At 39.9% G+C, this 22,034-nt stretch overlaps 1 protein-coding gene across 1 annotated transcript in view; it reads left to right on the top strand.

Moving 5' to 3' along the window:
• The window catches only part of MACROD2 (mono-ADP ribosylhydrolase 2), a 1,944,634-nt gene that overhangs the window by 1,766,724 nt on the left and 155,876 nt on the right, over positions 1-22,034 (top strand). The window contains exon 9 of the mRNA XM_082743694.1: positions 13,770-13,851. Coding sequence (XP_082599820.1) covers positions 13,770-13,851 — 82 coding nt within the window. The remainder of the gene's footprint in view (positions 1-13,769; positions 13,852-22,034) is intronic.

Raw genomic sequence — 22,034 nt, 5'->3', positions numbered from 1 at the left:
GTGGCTCAGTTGATTAAGCATCTGCTTTGGTTCAGGTCATAGTCCCTGGATGCTGGAATCAAGTCCTGCATTGAGATCCTTGCTCAGCAGGGAGCCTGCTTCTCCCTCTGCCCACTGCCACCCTTGCTTGTGCCATCTCTCTCTCTCTCTCTCTGACAAATAAATAAATAAAATCTTGGAAAAAAATAAAATGTAGAGTTTAAAAGACTGAATTATACCTAAGACTACAGTATTTGAAGGATAAATACTTTTGGCAGTTCAAATATCTCTATTTGTGGTTACCAACATCTATCCATCTATCTATCTATCTATATCATGCAAAGTTACCAATATATCAAACATGCTGGCATTATGTCACTAGGTCATGATTTTCTGGGGGGTCGCAGCCTTCATAAGGGGTATGAAACAGTGTGCCGGGGTGGGGGGTGGTTACTTGAAGCCACCACACAGCAGAGCCCATCTTTCTCGAGGATCAGGAAAGATTGGGAGGGGGAAATGTTGTTTTTACATTTACCCAAGCTTGAATATTTTACACAGTCCATTAAACAGAAGACCATGTGACAAAACTTGAAATTAAATAAAATTTTGCAGGGGCTCCTTGGGCACTGACTCAAGTCCCTGGGGTAGACTTAACAACCCTCAAGGGTTTTCTCTGATTAATATTTGATAAGACCACTAGAAGTTGTGAGTTCAATTTTCAAAATATGAAGTAGATCGCAGCCTTATTTAAACCTGTCAGAGTGATGGCGATGTGGTTTAGAAAGATGGTGTGGAGAGTGGACATACCATGAAGGGGCAAAAGGAGGGAGTAAAGGCTACTTCTTACAGAGAGAGAACCAGGAGCCAACAGTTACACCTTTTTCTCAAATGGTCTCTCTCTTTGAGGTTCACGAGTCAGGGAGTTGTAATCAGGTCTTTGAAAGCCTGCTGGTCTGATGGGACAGTATGATTGAAACCTTTTTCTCTACCTTAAGCTGACTACATCGGCTGCTAGGTGGAAAGATGACTAAAGAGAAAGGTGATGTCTCCCCAGGGATTTACAGTCCAGTTGAGCACAAGTTCCTTTATCTGGCATTCAAAGGAAGAGTTGATATGAAATAGCCACAAGTAACTACAAATACAAAGTAATAGTTCATGTTTGAGGGCAGTTAGCTCTCCAAGAGAAGACAGAGGGTGATCAAGAGGAGACACACAGATGAAACCCTCTTTTCTCCTCCCCTCTCTCTCTCGTACACTCCACGAAACATCCGCCCACACATGTACCCCCACCACACATGCACCCATTACTACTGCCAGCACCCAGCCCTCAGAGGCATTTTTTTTAGACAGAATCACTTTGGTTTGCTGTTTCTTATCGTATGAGCCTCGAACCTCTGGAAAATGACTCAAGAGTGATTGTTCTCTCGGGCTTTGCCTTTGAACAAAAAGATTCTTTCTTGTGGGAGTGGGAGGGACACCAGCTTGAGAAAAACAGCTTTTGTCCTCACAAAATGCTCTTTCAGATGATATGTTAATGAGATTCCTTTGAACTGTAAATGATATCTGCACGTGTGTCAGATGCTAATGGAAATGTTGAGAAGATGAGAATCATGGGCTGGTTTGCAAAGTTATGTGGTGGCCCCCATCCGTTGAGAATTGAGACCAGGCTTTTGGACCCACCTTGTGACTTGGCACAGCATTCCAGTTTTTGAGGACAGATATTTATTTATTTTTAAGGTCGTGATTTGTGGGCTTTAGAAAGCACTGTCCTCCGTGGGCAACCTCATAAGCAGCAATGAATGACAATTCTTCCTTGAAATTTTTAATTACTATGACAAAAAAGAAGAGTAATTACTAACTTTTGTAGCTGAACCACCTCTGCAGATGTTCTTAATCAAAGAAAAGAAAAAGGAACCAGAGTGTTCTCAGAAGCTGGGGTATGAAATATACAATAGGGGATTGCAGCTGGGTTAGCTGGGTTGACACAAAGCTACATGAGTGCTTGATAAACAATAGCTCCATCATCGGAAGTGTAATTTAATGTCACAGATGAGACTGTGAAGAACTTGGAGTCAAAAGACCTATTCCTGGCACTGCCTTCTCAGTTGAAGGGTGCTGAGGGCACATGAGAAAGAGAGCAAAATGTGGGAAGGAGATCTAGACCTTAACTGAGTTAGAAGCTGACTTATATTAAATTAACCTTTGATGGGCTGAATATTGAGAGGATAAGTTGATACTTGACCAACTGTCTTCTCAATTTCTTCTTGATTTGGGTTCTCCCAAAAACTGACCCTGATACAAGGACTCAAGGACAGATAGATTATTTGTGGATGAAGGAGGGGTAAAGGAGGTGAGCACAGGGCCTGTAATCCAATTACCACACTGAGCAACCAGAATTTTATCCCCCTGGAGAACACTGGTCTTTCCCTCCCACGGGCAATGAAGTAGGTAGGGGTATTTAAATATCAACTCCTGCCAGTCTTTGATCTAGAGCTGGTGGGTGGGAGGCATTAATTCTTCAAACTCCCAGTGAACTAGGTATGTGGTCAGAACCTTCTAGCCCTAAGAACACCTTCAGGCACAGAAATGCAGATGCTTAGGCGTTCTCCAGCTTCTACTACTAAGACCTCCTGAGGGGATATGGAAAGGGCATCATGGTGCCTGCCAACTACACCTCTCTTGACCACATGGACTCTCTTTATCTTTTATGGATTTGTTAAAACCCTTCTAAGTAACTCACCTCTTACACAACAGAAAATTGATTACTCTCTCTCTCTCTCTCTCTTTTTTTTTTTAAGATTTATTTATTTATTTGACAGAGAGAGATCAAGAGAGGGAACACAAGTTGGGGGAGTGGGAGGGAGAAGCAAACTTCCTGCCAAGCAGGGACCCCAATGTGGGGCTCGATCCCAGGACCCTGGAATCATGACCTGAGCCGAAGGCAGATGCTTTACAACTGAGCCACTCAGGCACCCCAGAAATTGATTACTCTTATATAAAAGAATACACCTAGCATTAGAAATAAGGACTGTATCCATGGAAATATGTCTCTGCTCTGGGTGGCTTCAGCTATATGAAGACAGACTTTACCTTGAATTGTTATGGCTGTTATGCCACCTTGTCCCTGTGTCCTCACGTGGTCTTCCCTCTGTATGTGTTGCTGTCCTAATATCTTCTTCTTATGAGGACACTAGTCATGTTGGATTAGATCCCACCCAACCTAATGATCTCATTTTACTTTGCTTACCTCTTCAAAAACTAAGTCCAAATGCAGTCATATGCTGAGGTCTTGGGGGTTAAGTCTTCCAAACATGGATTGCAATGGGGCACAATTCAGCACGTAATTTGATAGCCCTTCAGAGTTGCATCAGATTGAGGGAAGGGGTCTGAGCCTTTGGATCTGCTGCTTGAGTCAATCCCTGGGTGCAGGCTGGCTTCAGAAAAAGGATCAATGCAGATGAGGTGCTCTCCCTGGCAGAGGACAGTTCTCTGTGAGTATCTTCTCAGAGCTGTTAGCCACCAGCTCCTCCAGTAATGGGAAGAATGACTGTTCTCATCCTGAAAGGAAGGAGCAGATGTGAGTAGCACAGCGCAGCACTCTAATTGTAAAAAGGAAACCAGTCTTTTATCTTCCACTAGCATTTCCACCCAATATCTCCTAGGATCATTCCTTTGGTAACAAAGGCATGCTATTCTAGCGTGTAGAACTAAGCCCTTCTCTGTCTGTGTCTTTTCTATACTGAACATATGAAGCAGCTTCAAGGACCATGACAGATGTGTCATTTGCAAGGGTGTCTGTTTTGACTGATATGAAGCTGACTTGGAAATTAACTTGCACAAATGAGCCTCCAACTCAAATCAAAATAACTCGGGTTCTTCTGCTACGTGGCCACTTTTTTCATATGGAGTTGAAGAAAAGTCAAAAAGAGCAGTTTATCAAAACAAAATGAGAAAACTGAATCGTGCTGCCACAGAGTTATGACAGATGAACTGAGTTTGCCAAAAAGCCCCCCCCCCAAAATAAAGGATCCTTTTTATGCATGCAGAAGCAATTTCAAAATGCAAAAATGCCCTTTGAGTGTTTGTGGATTATAAATGGTCTCCAACTCATCCAAAAGTCTCTGGGAACATGGAGAACAAAATTTTCCCATTCTGTGACTTGGAGCTTGAAATACTAGCTTCTGAGGTGGGGTGCACAAATATGAATGAACTTAATATCTTCAAGAACCAGAAGAATCATATTCGGTGACATTTGACAACAATATTAAAATATCAGAGCAGAGACTCCTAGAGGGTCTTGTGAAATCTTCTTTATTACTGCAGCTCAACTGTTCATTTACCCTTTTATTCTTGCTCTTCCCTTTCTCTGGCTGATGCAGTCAGACACACACACAAAAATAGCTATTTCCTATATAATGTGGGCCATTTTGGTAAATGTTTCTTTTAAGATAGAATTCCTCAGCAAAGCTAAAACCGAAATGAAATGCCTTTCAGCATACCAGTCGGAAGAAACACCTCCAATGTTCTCTGTTTGGCTCAGACTTTTCCTTGATCTGTTTGAAAAGATCAGGGTAGAAATAAAGGACTCACCAAGTGAATGGTGATTATATCCACATACCAGCACTTTGCTAGCTGTTTCAGGCACCCCATGAATAATAACTTTATGAATAAACAACTAGTGTTTGTGGAGCACTTCCTAGGGGTCAGACTCTGCCAAGCACTTTAGCTTAAATATCTCCTGTGGTCATTATAGCCAACTATGGCAGATGGGATTCTAAGAGTCTTCCAAGAGCCCAGTGTCTGGGATGCACACACCTTCTCCCAGTTCTTCAAACAAAAACAAGGAACTGCTGTGAAGGGATTTTGCTGGTGTCATTAAAATATCCCAAATCAGCTGAGCTTAAGATAGGGAGACTCTCCAGGTGGACCTGACCTAATCCTAGAAGCTCTTTAAATCTGAGAGGTCAAATATGAAGGACGTCAGAAATTCAAAATCAAGGATTTGATATGATTTTGCGGGATTGAAAATGGAGGGGGACCCCCTGGCAAGTCATGCAGTGATCCCTTGGAGCTGAGAATGATCCCCAGCTGATGGCCAGCGAGGAAATGGGAACCTCAGGACTGCAGCTCCAAAGAACTGAATTCTGCCAACAGCGATAATGAGGTTAGCAATGGATTTCTCTCCACAGCCTCCAGATAAGAATTCAGTCCAGCTGACCCCTTGATCTTCCCCATGTGATACCATGGTCAGAGAACCCAGTTACGCAGAACTTTGACCTCCAGAACTGTAACTAATCAGCAAGGGTTGTTTGGAAGCCACAGTTAGGAGAAATCTGCTATGCAGCAGTAGAAAACTAACATGTCAATAGCCGCAAGGTCAGTGTTTCCATTTTAGAGATGAGGAGACAAGATTCAGAAAGGTTAAGGGGCAAGGCACCTGCGTGGCTCAGTCAGTTAAGCATCCAACTCTTGATCTTGGCTGGGGCCTTAATCTCAGTGTTGTGAGTTCAAGCCCCGTGCTGAGCTCCACACTAGGTGTAGAACCTACTTAAAAAAGAGAAGGAAGAGAGGGAGGAGGAGAAGGAGAAGAAGGAAGGAAGGAAGGAAGGAAAGAAGGAAGGAAGGACGAACAGAGGAAGAAAAGAAAAGTGGCCTGCTCAAGGTCAAGTCCAGATTGCAACATAGGTAGCTGGCTACATGGAAGTGACTGGGTATGAGGGGCTAAAGTCTAAGATATGTCCCAGATGCCTACCCCCTTGTGTGCACACCTTGTCCAGTCTTCTTCCCTTGAGTGTGAGCAGTACCTGTAAATATGATGGGGTAAGTTACTCCCTGGAGTAGGCAAAAGAGATTTTTGTGAATGTAATTAAGGCATTGAATTAGTTGAGTTCGTTAGAGGGGAGAGTGATCTGGTTGGCTGACCTAATTAGGTGGGCTCTAAAACAGACTCTAGAAGTTGGAGATGGAGAGTCATAGAGACATACTCTTGCCGGCCTGGGAGAACGAAAGTGTTCATGTCCTGAACTGCCTTTCAGGGCTCCATGGCAAGAAATTGCAGGGGCCCTGTAGAAGCTAAAAGCTGTTCCAGGATGACAGGTCAAAAGAAAACAAGGACCTCAGACCACTGAAAGGAACTATCAGTTCTTCCAACAGCCTGACAGAACCTGGAAGAAGGCCCAACCTCAGAGGGGAAGTGCAGCACAAATAACACCTTGATTGCAGTTTTAGAGACAGTGAGCAGAGGTCTCAACACCATTGGCCTGGACTTGGACCTACCTACAGAAGCTGTGAGATCCTGAAACTTTGTGGCTTTAAGCCACTAAGGTCCCAGTAATTTGATATGTAGCATCAGAGCACAACTACACTGGGAGAAGGGCAGATTGGTCTCCCCTTATTCCACCTATGGGGGTGGGGGGGGACTAGCACCCAGACATCCCAGCTTCTTGGCTTTGTTCTTTAATTAATCAGCAGTGACCTTGTCCCTTTGTTTTTCCGTGTAACCTTGACTGACTCATAGCACCAAGCAAGCTCCAATGGCCCTGGTCTTCTAACCTCCCTCAAAACCTATCCTTCTACATAGATATTGAGACTTAAGCCCTGACATTTAACTCACTTACTAGCAGCAGCCACTATTTGGTGAAGATACCTCCATATCCAAGCCTGCATAGTGAAGCTGTTGGATTATCTTTCAGGAAGCCTGAGATTTCACCCCTGTTACCCATCTGGCTGCATTTACACAGGATCACCATCCATCAGCTCTTAGTTAAAGTGGTATTTGCATGCACACCAGATCTTTGAATGTTTGTCATTTGTCACTGGGGAAGCAAATTACATTCATCAGAATCCATTCATTCTCCCAGTCTCGCTGAACACAGGATAATCTTGGCTGTGTCAGCTGCCCTAGGACTGGTAGCCGTGAAAAATGGAGGTCAGCTGTAGATATTCTAAACCTGCTTTGCTGTGTAACCCTCTTCAGGGGCAGTAGATATGATGCTGAAAAGATTAATAGAACTTATGTCATCATGTTTATGGGGCATAAAACCCCCAACTGTGGATTAATGGATATGTTGGTGAAAGAAATACATCTTTACTCCTTTATGCCTTGATGGGTGAGCTACAGTTGACATCAGTGGAAAGATATAGAGAGATTGCCTTTAGAAGGTCAGCTTTTAAAGGACTTTTTTGACCTCGAAGTCAATGAAAATAGATTTTTGATTGTTGACCAAGACAACTGCACCAGGAGACTTCCAACCTTTAAAAAGATTCTTATTGAAGTATAACATACAGAAAAGTACACAGACTCTAAGTGCACTGCTTGTTGAATTTCACAAACTGAACACATCCATGGAACCAGCACCCAGATCAAAAACCCAGCATCTCATACACTCACCTTGGTTCACTTTCACCAACCTGCAGCCCAGAGTAATTGCTGTACTAACTTCTAACACTATAGATGATTTTGACTATTTAGCTAACATTTTTGAACTTTAGGGAAATAATGTACCTTTTCTTTCTGGATTCTTTCCCTCAATATTCTGTTTGTTCATATTTTTGGGTGTAGTTGCAAACTTTCTATTCTCATTTGTTTGTAATATCCCTTTGCACAGATAGATCACAATTATTTATCCATTCTACCATTTTAGGCATATAAGTAGCTTCAAATTTGAAGATATTACTAATAGTGCTGCTATGAATATTATAATGTGTCCTTTGATATATATATGTGAATATATACAAATATTCTATTGGGTGTTTACCTAAGAGTAAAATTAATGCTTCAAAGGATATGCACAAATTTAGCTAACTTAGTAAATACTGCCAGATTATTTTCCAAAGTAGTTGCACCAATTTTTACTCCCAAAAACAGTATATGAAAGTTCTGGTTAATTCACATTTTTGCCAATACCTGATATTGTCTTTTCATTAAAAAAAAAAGAAAAAGAAAAAAGAAAAGAAAAGCCCTTTTAACTTTTATTATATTGTAGCTTACAGGTAGCATCATTGTTTCTATTTTGAAACTAATAAGCACCCTCTATGAAAAACATCAGCACCCAGTTGAAGAAGCATTGTGCTCAACATAATATCATTGGATAAGATGACAGTTGGTAACAGATGCCTTGTGTGCTTTATGTAGCTCCTTTCTTTGCAAAAGCACGCGGGCTTCTCTGTAATTCCGTTCTCAGGTCTTTTGGCAAACATAAAGGAAAGTCTATCTTTTAAAAAAAAAGTTATTTGCTTCTGGAACTAAACACCCTTGAAAAGTATCTGCCATATAGTTATATTTCAGTCAAGTCTGTTAGCCTAAGCATACACTCTGCCAGTGTTTACAGAGCTAGCTCCCATCATGCATCAGGCCCTACAATAAGCACAGGTAGAACAAAATTGAGCACTACCCAGTTCGTCAGAGGGTTCTAGTGTAAGTTATAATGAGGATTACAGTGAAGCCATTAATTCCTAAAAGCATTAATGTTGCCTTTTGTATTATTTACAATTATGTTTTAGCCTGAGGACCCATCTGAGTTTACTAACTTGCTCATAAAAGAAAAAAAGAAGTGTAAGTCATTTGAAGTACACAGAGTTGCTTTGACTACAATAGTGTGTATGTACCCTTTAGGAAGTTCACCAGTAAGATGGGCTAGAACCAGTAAAAGTTCACCTGGAAGGAAGTAATTGGAATTTGAGTAGCCTTGACAGGTTATACACCTGTAACAAGGAATACTGATTATTATGATTTTTTTTTTTTTGCCCTTCATTGTACATGTTATTCCATGAAATGTTATTAAAGATTACACTAGTTGGGGTTTAATCAAGGAAGCAGAACCTTGGGAGTGATCTGGGATATAGGATTTAGGATAGGGATTAGATTGTAGACAATTGTGGGAGAAACCAGGGAAGTAAATGTCAAGGGGATAGTTGACTGAGCAGAGAAAAGCCCTTCCTGAGGACCCAAGAGAGGGAGCTGGTGAAGGAGTTTGTGGAAGGCCTTTGTCTCTGCAAGTGATGAGGCCCAGACTGTGTCAGCAGGGTGGGTGGTCAAGACGCAGGTCAAGAGGTGCCAAAAAGAAAGCTGGAAGCTAAGTTGGGGGAGGACAAAGATAAAGTGGAAACCATGAGAGCAGCCTGGAACCCACATGGACAAACTGCCCCATGTATCTGTCTCCCCCTGTATGGAACCCCAAAGCTGCTGTGCACCCCCCCAGATGGAGCTGGTGCCTCTTGAAGCAGAGCTGTGTGTGTGCCCAGCCTAGACTCAGAGAACCTGAAGTAGGAGAAAGAGCAGGAGCTGGAAAAGCTGTGAACCCAGCTCCTACCCCACTTCCAGCTGATTAGCGACAATGTACCCTACCTGCCTGGGGTCCTACCCTCCCCTGCCTAGTGCAAGGGCTGCAGCTGCTCTTCTGCCCTCAAAATCTTATGGAAATTTCTCAGGGGCCAACCATTCAGAGAAGTTTCATTCCAGCTTAGCTAAGCTGACATAGCGCAAAATTACCACAGAGTTAGACAATCACTGAGATATTTAAAAAAAAATGTTTAAAAAAAAGAGAAAAGAAAAGAAAGAAACATGATATAATTCAAACTTTTCTTTATAAAGACATGAAAGCTGGATTTCAGAGAGACTCAGGGGTTTGTCCAATGTCACAGAGCTAGTGACAGGCCTAGAAACTCAGTCCCATGTGTCTTCATGTGGGTGATATCACAGAAAACACTGGATGTGAAGTTAAGATGCCCGAGATTTTGTAACTAATTGTTTGGTCTTGAGGGAGGGGGGAAAAAGCACTGAGTTATGGATGTAGGTTTTCTTTTCTTTTCTTTCTTTCTTTTTCCTTTTTTCTTTTTCTTTCTTTCTTTTTTTTTTTTTTTTTTTTTTTGATGCAAGTTTTCTTGTGAGAAAGTGACACATGGACTAGGTCCAAGAAATTAGAGGTGCTCAGTTACTATCCCTTAAATAATGAATAAATATAGTCTCTCAAGAACCACCATTTTATGGGACACCTGGGTGGCTCAATCAGTTAAGCATCCACCTTGGGCTCAGGTCATGATCTCAGGGTCCTAGGATCAAGTCCCATGTTGGGCTCCCTGCCCAGTGGGGAGTCTGCTTCTCCCTCTCCCTCTGCCCCTACCCACCCTGCTTATGTGCTCTCTCTCTCTCTCTCTGACAAATAAATAAAATCTTAAAAAAAAATTAAAAAATAAATTTAAATAATGAACAGCCATTTTTCAAAATTGTTCTGTTGCATAAAAGAGAAATTGAAAATACAATCCTGAGCCTTAACTGTAAGGCATTCTTTTATATTCTCAGGTAATTTATCTGGGGATAGTATGGATCACCAGGCTCTTTCCGCTTTGCATAAATCAGATTTCTAACTTCTCAGCCATGTACCCAGTAGACTTTCTATGTTCTTTTTTTTTTTTTTAAAGATTTTATTTATTTATTTGACAGACAGAGACCACAAGTAGGCAGAGAGGCAGGCAGAGAGAGAGGAGGAAGCAGGCTTCCGGCTGAGCAGAAAGCCCAATGCGGGGCTCGATCCCAGGACCTGGGGTCATGACCTGAGTCGAATGCAGCGGCTTTAACCCACTGAGCCACCCAGGTGCCCTTTTCTATGTTCTTCTTATCACCCCATTGTGGTTTCTATTTGATCTTGATCCATTCAGTCTGAGCCTTTCAAGAGAGACCACATGCTATATAACTGGAAAAGCAAGATTCCAAACAATTGGCAACAGGAAGAAACGAGAAGAATATCAGATTTCTGGCTATGTATTTCTGTTTTGTACACAACTCTAAAATTTGGGCAGAGTTCAGTGGGAACAGCTGATCTCTGTTCCATGTGGCACCAGCTGGGGTAGTTCAAAAACCAGAAGGTGAAATCTTCAAGAGGCTACTCACTTTCAGCTAGGCTATTGGCTAGAACTTGAACAAATGGGTTCTCCATGTTGTCTCTCTGCTTCCTCAGGGCGTGAAGGTTGGGTACAAGAGCAACCCTCCCCAAAGGACCGGCCAGAAACTGTATCATGTTTCGTGACATAGACTTGAAAGTCACATAGTATTTCTGCCAGAGTTACAGACAAGCCTAGATTTAAGGGGAGGAATTACAGATCCCATTTCTCAATGAGAGGAGTATCAGCATTACATTTTAAAAGAGTCTGAGGGACGGGTTATCTCATTGCATGCCATCTTGGAAAATAGCATCTACCACAAGCAGTGATCAATATCCATTATGAGTTTATAAACACAGAGCTTGTCAACTAATGGAGCTCTTTTCCAACAATAACCCCAGAGAGTAAGTGTATATACACACATCTATAAATACATTCACATATGCATACGTGAAAGTACTTGGCAAGTGAGGGTTAATTCTTAGATTTGATTTGCTCCCAAGATATTTTCAGTGTGATGCCTCAGGGTCAGGACAGGGAAATGGGCCACTCAATTAGTTTAAAATAAAAGTACTTTCCCCCCAGCATTCATCTACTCTCTGGGAAAATAAATCAGGCTGCTAAATTTTGGACTCATACTATTTCCATGGTAACAAAGCCTAAAATGCTAAAAGGTAGATTAAAGTTCTTTACAATATTTAAGAAATCTGTACTTAGTTTCTGTGATGGTTGAGAGTTCCTTAACAGCAATGAGTAGCATTACTATCACTAACCCTCCCCCCTGCAAACAGACACACAGGCAACGGGAGTGCTTTTTAAAATCCCGTTAACTTCTACTTGAGTGACCATTAAGATAGGGAGACGTGAGTAAAAATGAGACCGTCCAGTTTGGTCTCCTTAGATCTGCTTTGAATCAAATTTTCTTGTATTGATTTTGATCTCGATTAGGTAGCTTTAGAAATAATCTGACCATTTGAAACCTGGAAAAAAAGTCAACCATCATAGGTACAGAAATATGAATAATTATAGTGTTTGGGAATTACAAATGGTTTAATACAGCCAGAGAGAAGAATATGTCTAACACAGAGTCTTATTTTTGGTGTTAGGACTTTTAATTACAAAGAGAATTATTCAAATTATTATTTGAAAAATACACAGAAAAGTATAGAAAATAATATACCGTGTACCTACACCCATAGTTAATAGCTTTTACTCATTTGCTAGATTTTTCTCAAATCTCTTTTCTGAAGTTCATGTGTGACATTTCTAGTTGTGTTTCTGTATATCGATGCTTATGAATGAATCCCTACACTTTTTTATCTTTGTGCTTTAAAAACTTGTACAAATGGTATTATAGAGAAGACATTTTTTGCACCTAGTTTCTATTGCTCCATCATTGTGATTGTTATCTTTAGCTACAGGGCATAAACACACCATAAGGAGAGCAAAGACAAGCATTCAGTATTGCACAGATAGCTAATCATTTATTCAACTAAATTTGTATTTCACCCGAAGAGTGAATTGATGGTGACAGCTTTTGCATTTGTAGAAAATGTTAATGATATGCAGAAAGGACTGGACACCAGAAACTCAAGTGAATATAGGGAAAAGAAAATAAGGTTTATTTGCAACCCAGTTCTTCCATATCTGAAGGCCAGATGCTTTCTCTTATAATCCACCTTTCCTGGGGAGGATTACTGGGGCTGCATGGTATTTGGTGATGAGAGTGAGGGAGTCCAGCGACTGTCTGGGAGGCAGCCTATCTGGACCTGTGCAGAGATCAGGGAGCCATGTCTCTGAGCTTCCAGTGGGGAGCCTTGACCATTCCTTGTGTCCTAGCCCTCCCTGCCCGACCATCCCTCTCCTGCTGGGCACTTTGAACTTCCCTAGTGTGAATCTGTTTTCCACAGGCTGGGAGAGCTGCAGGGCTGGGTAGATGACATCCATTTGGGTTCATTCATGTCCTGCCACGTGCGCACCCCACTTCTATTCCCTGTTGCCCTGAGAAATGCCTAGCTTGACATTCTATTCAATTACCAGTTGCCATTTGATAGATTGGGTAATTTTTAAGTTTTTGTAGATTGTTAAAATAGAGCGACTAAAGGAATGTTTATTTTAAAGACTAGAAATGGGGTCACTGATTTAATATCAGATATACGTGAGCTAGCTATTAGATACACTCCATCTCTCTTCTCTGTTTACTGTACTACTCTCCGAAGGTCTCAAAGAAACACCTTATGTAGAGAAGCTCTCCCAAAATGGGAAAAAGGGATGACACACCTGTTTGCTTTTGAGGTGACACTAACTTACTCAGTAATATCTACTATGTTAAAGTTCGATTGACCTCATGTCGCTGTCAACTAATTATATTTTACTTCTGTTGCATTTCTGAGTATGTTAAGTTAAAAGCAAGGGACTTTCATGCAAATTAAACTGCAAGAAGCTTTTTAGGCTGTGTTCAAATACTAACAGGTTTGATAAATTTGTCTAAGATGGGTAGGACAAAGAGCTCTTTGTTTACTGACATACTTTATTGTCATTCTGCTATACACCTCTCGTATGGTTATTTTACAGGACATAAAGTCTAGGTATCCTGTCAGAATCTCCGATCTTATTTATGGCTTGCTGCAAAGTGGCTTATTGTCATTTATTATTTCCTATTTGATTTATATAACATCTTTCCACCAAAGAGCCCATGGGCTTATTTACATAAAGAATGCACACACACACCCCAACTAACACGCACACTTGAACGTCACTCAACACTGTCACACAGTTAGCAGTAGAGTACCAACGAGCTACAGGAGGCTTTTCCATCTGGTTTTAGCTCCAAAACCATGTTCTGGAATATTTCTTATATTCCAAGGTCACCATATTTCCTTTCACTTTGAGTGTTTATTGTTTTCCTCTAGGTGGATCGGATCATCTTCTGTGTCTTCTTAGAAGTTGACTTCAAAATCTACAAAAAGAAAATGAGCGAGTTTTTCCCTGCAGGTGAGTAAAGAGATTTGTTTTCTTTGGAATTGAGGATTGGAGTGGAGGCATCGGTTATATTCTATTTCATTTCCTAGCTTAAGGAAATGTTGCATATATGATCTCCATATACCAGTAACCTATGGCAATTCGTGTCATAATTTTCAAGAACTCAAAGAGGTGACAGGAAATCTAAGCCCATGACCTCTCTATCCCAGGAGGTCATAGTGTTGTCTTGGGGAGATCAATTCATCTCTTGAGTCTCATCTTCTCATACCAAAAGTGAGGGGCTGGACCAAATGACTTCTAAAGACTTCCTCTGGCTCTTAATTACAGGATCTGTGACTTATTCCCCACACATCTAAGTTGTCCAAGCCTGTGCCTACTTTCTGATCCACCATGTTAAACAACTTTGTTGGAAATTGTGAGAAGCCCATTTATATTCATAGCCAGAATTCAAACATTTCCTACCTTCTCTACCTAACACCCCAATTTTCTCAGCCCAAATTGCAGTGAAGATAGCAGCCCTTCCTAGGGCAATCTGCAAAAGGTGCTCATTCATTGTAATTCACATTTGAGAATGTAGGAAAAATATCAGCTATTAAAGAGCCTTGTTTACATTGATCGAATGTGTCATTAAATTTGGTTGACCTTGTTAATTGAATATTGCCTCCCATTGTTCCTCTTCCGGGCTTGTTTAATACCTAGTTATTTTTATGGTGCGATTCAAGTCACATGCTCAAGGTACTTTCCTCAGCCATGGTAAGAATAGCTTCCAGGAAATTTCAACCTACTGGGAGCATTGTTGATGCCTGCCTTAGAGAGAGCTTTCTTTTGAGGTTTCCATATCCATGGAAGCCAAGAGGTTTTCCATGTAGCCAGTGACTCTGGCAGGTGGGAGGGAGGGAGTGCAGCACACTCATCCTCTCGGCAGCCAGTCCAAGACATCCAGTAAATGTAAATCCAGGATGCCCTGCCTGAAGATCAGAGTAGGACACAGTAGCTGTCAAGAAGAGCCACAGGAAATGGCTAGAGACGTTCAACTTTGTGCTGATGTTCAACTTTGTGCTAACGTTCAAGGTGGACTAAGTTCCCCTGAGTCATGTGAAGTTCTGCTCTCTAGTTTTCTCATTGAAAGGTGAATCTGCTAAGTGTATTTAATTGGAGCCTTTAACTACAGTATTTCCCTAACTAGGACATATTGTAAATTCAAAGAGGCTCCCCATGTGATGAAGGAGAGGATTGTGATTGTGGCCGTTCCCCCCACCCCCCATCCTTTGCCTTCTCCTCTCTCCTTTTTTTACCTTTAAAAGAAAATCTTTTTAAGCAACTCAGTAATTTATAGCATGTAAAGCACCTAGTGACTATTGAGTAAGTAGTTGTTAGTATGAGCTAAATTTAAAAATTTCTTCTCGCCATAACCCAATGCCTCTTTTTCTGTTTCAGTCTCTTTGTTTCATCCTTTCTCTTTATTTCCTATATAACCACAGTGAGCAGACCATGCCTGCATTTCTGTATTTTTAAAGTATTCTCTTTTTTTATACTTTTAAGTATTCTTAAAAGAAAATGTTCATTCATGAAAAAAATGTGATTTGCCATGGTATGCGATGTAAGTATTGTCATATCTTGTCAATATCACAGCAGATTTCATACACTTTCATCATTTTGGACTTCTTGAGTGTATATAAATTATGATGTAACTTTCATGTTTATGTCTTCTAAAATAAAAACTGTTTTTGCTCTAGCATATGATAAAAATAATTGCATAAGTATGATCAAGTGATATTAAAACAAATCTATCCATCAGCAGATATTTCCAGTGGTGCAAAGCCAAAAATCATACTATACATTTATTCTAAGTAGAATAGTTTTAGTAGTCTGGAATGTATTAATAATTATGAAAATAAATTATTTGAAATATTGCTACTGAAAGTAAATCCAGCATTCATCTTAGTACTTGAGCAAATGAAATAATAATAAAATCATCTTGAGCTTCATATCAATACTTTGAATCATAGCATGCTCATGAAATTATTTCCAGTGCCTATTTATAATAGTAAGCACATTTTTAAAGTAAATGTCAAAATTCCTCCAAATTGTTGAGTATTTCCATGATGCTGAAACACCAGCCACTTATAAATTCTGAATATGCAATATGAAATAAAGGTGACTTTTAATGGAATGTGTGACGACTAATATAGATGATATACATTATCTGTCCATAATTTGAATTTATGGTTAATTCATAACCATACCATCTTTGATTGGAATATATTTTTTCTGACTTGCTATATATCCCCCCTAGACTGGCTTATTTAGACCATCTCTAGTCTTCTTAACACTTCCCAGTGCAATAATAATAGTTTAGGATAAAAAGTCATTTTATATTAAACAAAATCTCTATATTTTAGGGTTTATTAATCCCATGTCTTTACATTTCATAATCAGGAATCTAAGACAAAATATATTAAAAAATATACAAGTGAGGCTAGATCGCATTCAAGATATAACACATGCAAAACTACTACCTAATATTCATGATAGGAGTAAAAGCTACATTTATGGATTGCTGCCTCTCACCCAAATGCATGGACAAAGTCAAGTAATCTTCAGGCTAACTCTAAGAAAGTAGGCACTATATTAACCCTCTTTTTTGATATGGAAAATGATGCATACCTGAGAAAATGAGGCATATGGCTAGGAAGCAACATAGCTCTATTTCAAAATTGAGAACAACATCTGTCATTGCACAAGTGATAATAGGTTCACTTCCTCAGAGTGTCATCTCCAGAAAAGGGTGGTTTTGACTTCAAGGATACATTTGGAGCACTGAGAAAGTCTCATTGCTAATGTCATCCGCTGCCCATCATTGTTCAGAGCTGACACACTTCTCTTCTCATACCTGTAAATGTCCTCATGGGAACTGTCTACTATGAGTCAAATTGCTACTTTATTATGGATACCAAAATCAATCCCAACCCCATCATCTAGGCACTGCAGTGCTTTGACCTGAAGGTGAGCAGTAAAGTGATCACTGGAAAGCCAAAAGACCTTACTCATGACCACAAAAGTATGCTGGTGAAGTGCTTGTAATAGTTTGCTGGAGATACCATGACAAACCACCACAGACTGGGGAGCTCAAACAACTGAAATTTATTTTTTCACAATTCTAGAGGCTCAAAGTGCAGCATGTAGGGGTCAGCAGGATTGGTTTCTTCTGAGGTCTCTCTTTTTGGTTTACAGATGGCCTTCTTCTCTCTGCATCTTCATGAAGTCCTCTCTCTGTGTATGTCTGTGTCCTAATCTCCCTCTCCTTTTAAGGACAGCGGTCATATGGGATTAGGGCCAACCCTAATAACTTCATTTTAATGTGATCATCTATTTAAAGACCCTATCTCCTAATATAGTCACATTCTAAAGTATTAGAAGTTAGGACTTGAACAAAATATTTTGGGGGACACAACTCTACCCTTACCAGAGCCCGTCATGGAAATGCAATCATGGAACCATAAAGGAAAGAAACCAGCAAGAATTTTTTTTCCAACAGTTTTATATCTTGCTGTGGGTGAAGCATATTTGACTTTTTCCTTCCCAGATGTTTTCTTTGAAAGTCTAGTGTAGCAGCTTTATGGAATTACCATACACTTTGGTTGCACATTATTTATAGTTACACTACATGATTAGATGGCCTATGGCAAATAATATTTGTACGATTCAACTCAGATCTCTTTGTTCTTTATATAAAAGGTTTATATTTTTCAGTATGTAGGATTTATTGCGTGTATTTTTCACAGATTTGGAATATGGAGGTCAATTTTTTTTTTTAGAATCTAAGTTCTAATAGAGAATTTAGGGATATTAATTTACCTCATAATAACAATGTCAAATTTACAATTTTGGAATATATCAAAGAATCCTGATGTTGGAAATAAAAAATACCATTGTCAGGCCCCTCCCTACATTAAAGGAAAGCCTCCATTTGTTTATCGTAATGGTTCTCAACTATATTTTTCAGGGAGTATTTCTCCAAAATAATTTTTTAAATTATATCTTCTGACAAATGGGCATGATAGTTTTAAAAATTTTATCTGGATTTACTCTTTTAAATCCAACAAGAGAAAGTGTTCACCTGACCTCTTCTCCATCTCCTCTTCTCATTGATTTTATAAGTTTTTCTCATCCAACATCATTCATGATCCTTTCTGTCCATCAATCAACAAATAATTTATTATATGTCTACTATATACCCAAGGCTTTGTCCACTGCTGCATTGAAAATACTGTTCTTATAATATGCCTGAGAGGTAAGTATATGCAGAACAATTAGAAGACAATACTAGCAAGTAATCAAGTATAGCATTGATATGGTCAAAGTACTCAGGAATTCTGAGACAGATATGTCTGAGGACCAGGGTAGTTGTGGCGAGTTTCATGAAGAATGTGTACTTTAAGGTTAAGCAGGAGCAGAGAAGTGATGCCAAAGATTCTGTAAATAACATAGAGAGGAAGGGCAGTTCAGATGGAAGGATTTGTGGAATAAGTATGTCCAATTAGTGATCCCTAACTGAGAAATGCTGACACTCATCAGCATGTAATTGTATGACTTTGTGCATGTTGCTTAACCTTTTTATGCTTCACTTTCATCATGTGCAAACATAGTAATGGGCCAATTCCAAATAAAATAAACAACAAATGTAAATGAATATTCAGAGAGGTATCTAGACCGAACATCATCAATTTTAAAATATCCATGTTTATTTCTTATTACAAATTTTTTTGTTTTTTCATGTTTTCTTATAATTTTAAAAGGAAGTATTTTAATTATTGTGACCATCTTAATTAAAAAGTATATAACTTCTTATTACAAAAGTAGTACAGATTTGTATAGTAAGGTTCCTAGTTCTTTTCAAATATATGTTTCAGGGAGTTTCCCATTTTGTCATTTGTCCTTGTGGTATTATCCCTTTATAATCAAGTCAATGAGGAACCATAGAGAAACAAAAGAAAGATGAAAGAGAAATGTAGAAATAGAAAGAATGAAAGGAAGGAAAGATGAGAGGTGGAAAGGGTAGATGGAAGGAAGAAAAGAATAAGGTAAAAAAGAAAGAAAAAAATCCTTTTTATTAGAGAGTGAAGTTGAAAACTAAAAAAGCTCAAAAATTACCTTTATTTTAAGCCTATGTACTTGATCCCATAAGAAATCATCTCATTTCTGGATAGGATTATTCTTAGTTCTACTCCTCAAGACACTTTTTAGGCAAAGCAGTGTGCTTCCTGATTTACAAAATGTGGTAGGAAGAAAAATGCCCTTCCCTTAAAGACGCCTTAAGCCTCAGAACCTGTGAGTATGTTAGGTCACATTACAAAGGGGAAATAAGATTGCAGATGAGATGAAGGTGGCTAATTAGCTAACAGAAAGATGGGGACATTATCCTATATTACCTGGGTGAGTCCTTACAAGGATCCTTCAAAGATAGGAAAAGCAGGTAGAGTGGGAGATATGGCTATGGAACAACATTCAGGGGGGTGTGGGTCACTAACTTTGAGGATGGAAAACAGGAGCCACGAGCTGAGACTCTGGTAGACAGAAAAGCAAGGAAACAGATTCTCCCTAAGAACCTTCAGAGGGAGCACTGTCCTGCGGACATCTTCTTGCCAACCCACTGAGATCCAGGTCAGACCACAAACCCACACAACTGAAAGATGACAAATTTGTGTTGTTTTAAGCCATTACGTGTGTGGAAGTTCATTATAGCGGCACTAGCAAACTCATTGACCAGTTGTCTTTGCATAAGTCAAAGAAACACACACAAAAACCTGCTTACCCAGTCTGAATTGTACATTTTTTTTTCCCCCAAATGGCACATTCATTGTAGAGGGGACAAAAAACTGCAAAGTAGAAAAAGAAAAAAATTCAGAAATTTCTTTAATTATGAATATTTACAGTGACTTGGCACATTTGGGCACATTTGTACACCTTTAATGTGTGGATCTCATTGATGTTTAGAATTATACAAGACATGTTCTCTGTAATGTGACATAAATGAGTTGACTGCCCTCTTAGGAACTGGGTGCTAACCATTTCCACTTGATGGGCCTCAAAAGCTACAAACACATTTTGCCTTCAATGAAAATCCAGTGAAGTGTTGCTGTAACCAAGCAACCTGAATGAAGGAACAAGCAGCAGGCGTAGACTGAAAGCAATCTGTCCCTTCAAAAAGGGGGACGGTGTGGTGTGTGTAGCCAATGCTTATAAACAGCAGAATGCATAAAGACCTGGGGACATGAACCTTGACTAAGCAGAGTTTGATCTCATTAGGAGGTTCTGATAAAACAAAGGCAAGACAAAGTGCAGCTTGGAGAAGGGAGATGCTATGGGCATATTTACAGAAACCCCTCCACGGTGCTTCCGAAAAAACCCTTCAAATGTCCTGGGTAGACTCGTTTCTGTTCTGTAAGTGAAGATATTGAGGCAAATGCAGGGGGAGCAAAAACCCTTTTCAAGGTACAGTATATGAATGAAAGAATTTCTAATAAGACATAGAGGTAAGGATAAAGATCAAAATAAGCAGCGGAATAAAGGAAATCCACCAGCTTTTATTCTGCTTTATCTGTGGCCCTAACTGGGACCCTCAGCTACAACTTTTTGATGTTTTCACCTTCAGTTGCTGTTCACTCCATAATCCAGAGAGATTAATGATTTCCAATATCCTGTTATAGCTATCACTGTTGAGATCATAGAGAACTCTTTGATGGGTCCAGCATGGTTACTGAAACCAGTGCGAGTTTGGTCATGTGACTCCCTTGACTCTATGGAGCCCTTGTCTTACTTGACTGGACAGCCTTTATCCTTTTGACACTTCAGTCTTCTACTTCTCTTCCTGCCGGGAATATACCTCTCTGGTATATTCACCTGTGCACGGGCCATCTCCAGCTGACATCTCCAGGCCTCTCCAACATAACATATCTAAAACTAAATTCAAAATCCTTCCCCTACCCCATCTTTCTCCTCTAAAATTGGATATCTCAGTAATGTGTGCCTTTATATGCCCCATTTGCCAAGCCAGAAACAGCAGAACCATGCAGGTTTTTTTTTCAAGCAGTGCCTTTTATTTATTGATTTATTTATAAATTAATGAGATTTGAGTGCTCCTCTTGACCAAGGACCAGCTGGGGTGGGGTGGAGGGGGACAACCTTTGGCTTATGATTTTTTTTTTTTAATTTTTCCTAGTCCTATCAATTACATTGCAGAAAGTGGGTTTAGCAATTTGTTAGATGCTGTAGGTCAAGGTTTTCAACTTAATGGAAGAGCTCTGCACTGCAAGGGAGTCCCCTTTATCAATCATTTCTTTGCATGGCATTTCTGATTTGTCAAGTTTCACAAGAAGCCATGAGCTTACCAACATCTTCTATATTTCGTAGAAATCCTGAAAAGCTTGAAGCCCTTTATTTTGGCTAATAATATTTCCTCTCTATACAAAGGTAAATTGCTCCTAGAAGCCCTTAGTAATGAAGTATTTAAAAGGTGAGGGATACAGAAGACACCTTTGTGAAGGAATTAAGCCTTAAAATAGAGAACTTAAGAGCACATGGGGGGTGGCAACAACAAGATTTTCATAATTGGTCTGCTTGACAGACCTGCCCATTTGTGTGGATGCCCCAGAAATTTTGACAAAGGTATTTCAGGTGCCTATCCTTTTTTTCCTGGGGGAGTGGAGAGATTGCCTTAGTAGCCCGTAAGGGTCACTTTCTCCTTCATAACCCACTTCTTTTTCCATGCAATACACAGTCCTCTTTGAAGCAAGTTTCCATCCACATACATGTCTCTTAGCCAATCTTAGGGTCCTAACCATGGGTGACAATAACTGTGTGATAGGTGGGTGATCTCCACCACTGGAGGAAACATATATCTTACAAAGAGAACGACTATTCCTCAGTCCCAGCAACCATCTGGTGTGGGTACCCCTCACCAGCATTAATGTTGGCCAGAAATCACCAAGTAGCTCAGCTTGGATCTGGAAAAAGTAGGACATCTAATGTTTTTGAAAGCTTTTCCTCCGGCACCCAAAGGCCATTACTTTGGAACAATGGTTCTCCAACTGGAGATTGCATGAGCATTTCCTGGAGGGCTTGTTAAAAAGGTATCAGCGTCCTCCCCTGAGCTTCTCCTTTGATAGATCTTTAGTGGAACCCAAGAATTTGCA

The sequence above is a fragment of the Mustela nivalis genome (genome assembly GCF_964662115.1).
Source record: "Mustela nivalis genome assembly, chromosome: 8".
NCBI lineage: Eukaryota > Metazoa > Chordata > Mammalia > Carnivora > Mustelidae > Mustela > Mustela nivalis.
The sequence above is the reverse complement of the archived record's forward strand: the minus strand, read 5'-3'. Positions and strand labels throughout refer to the sequence as shown.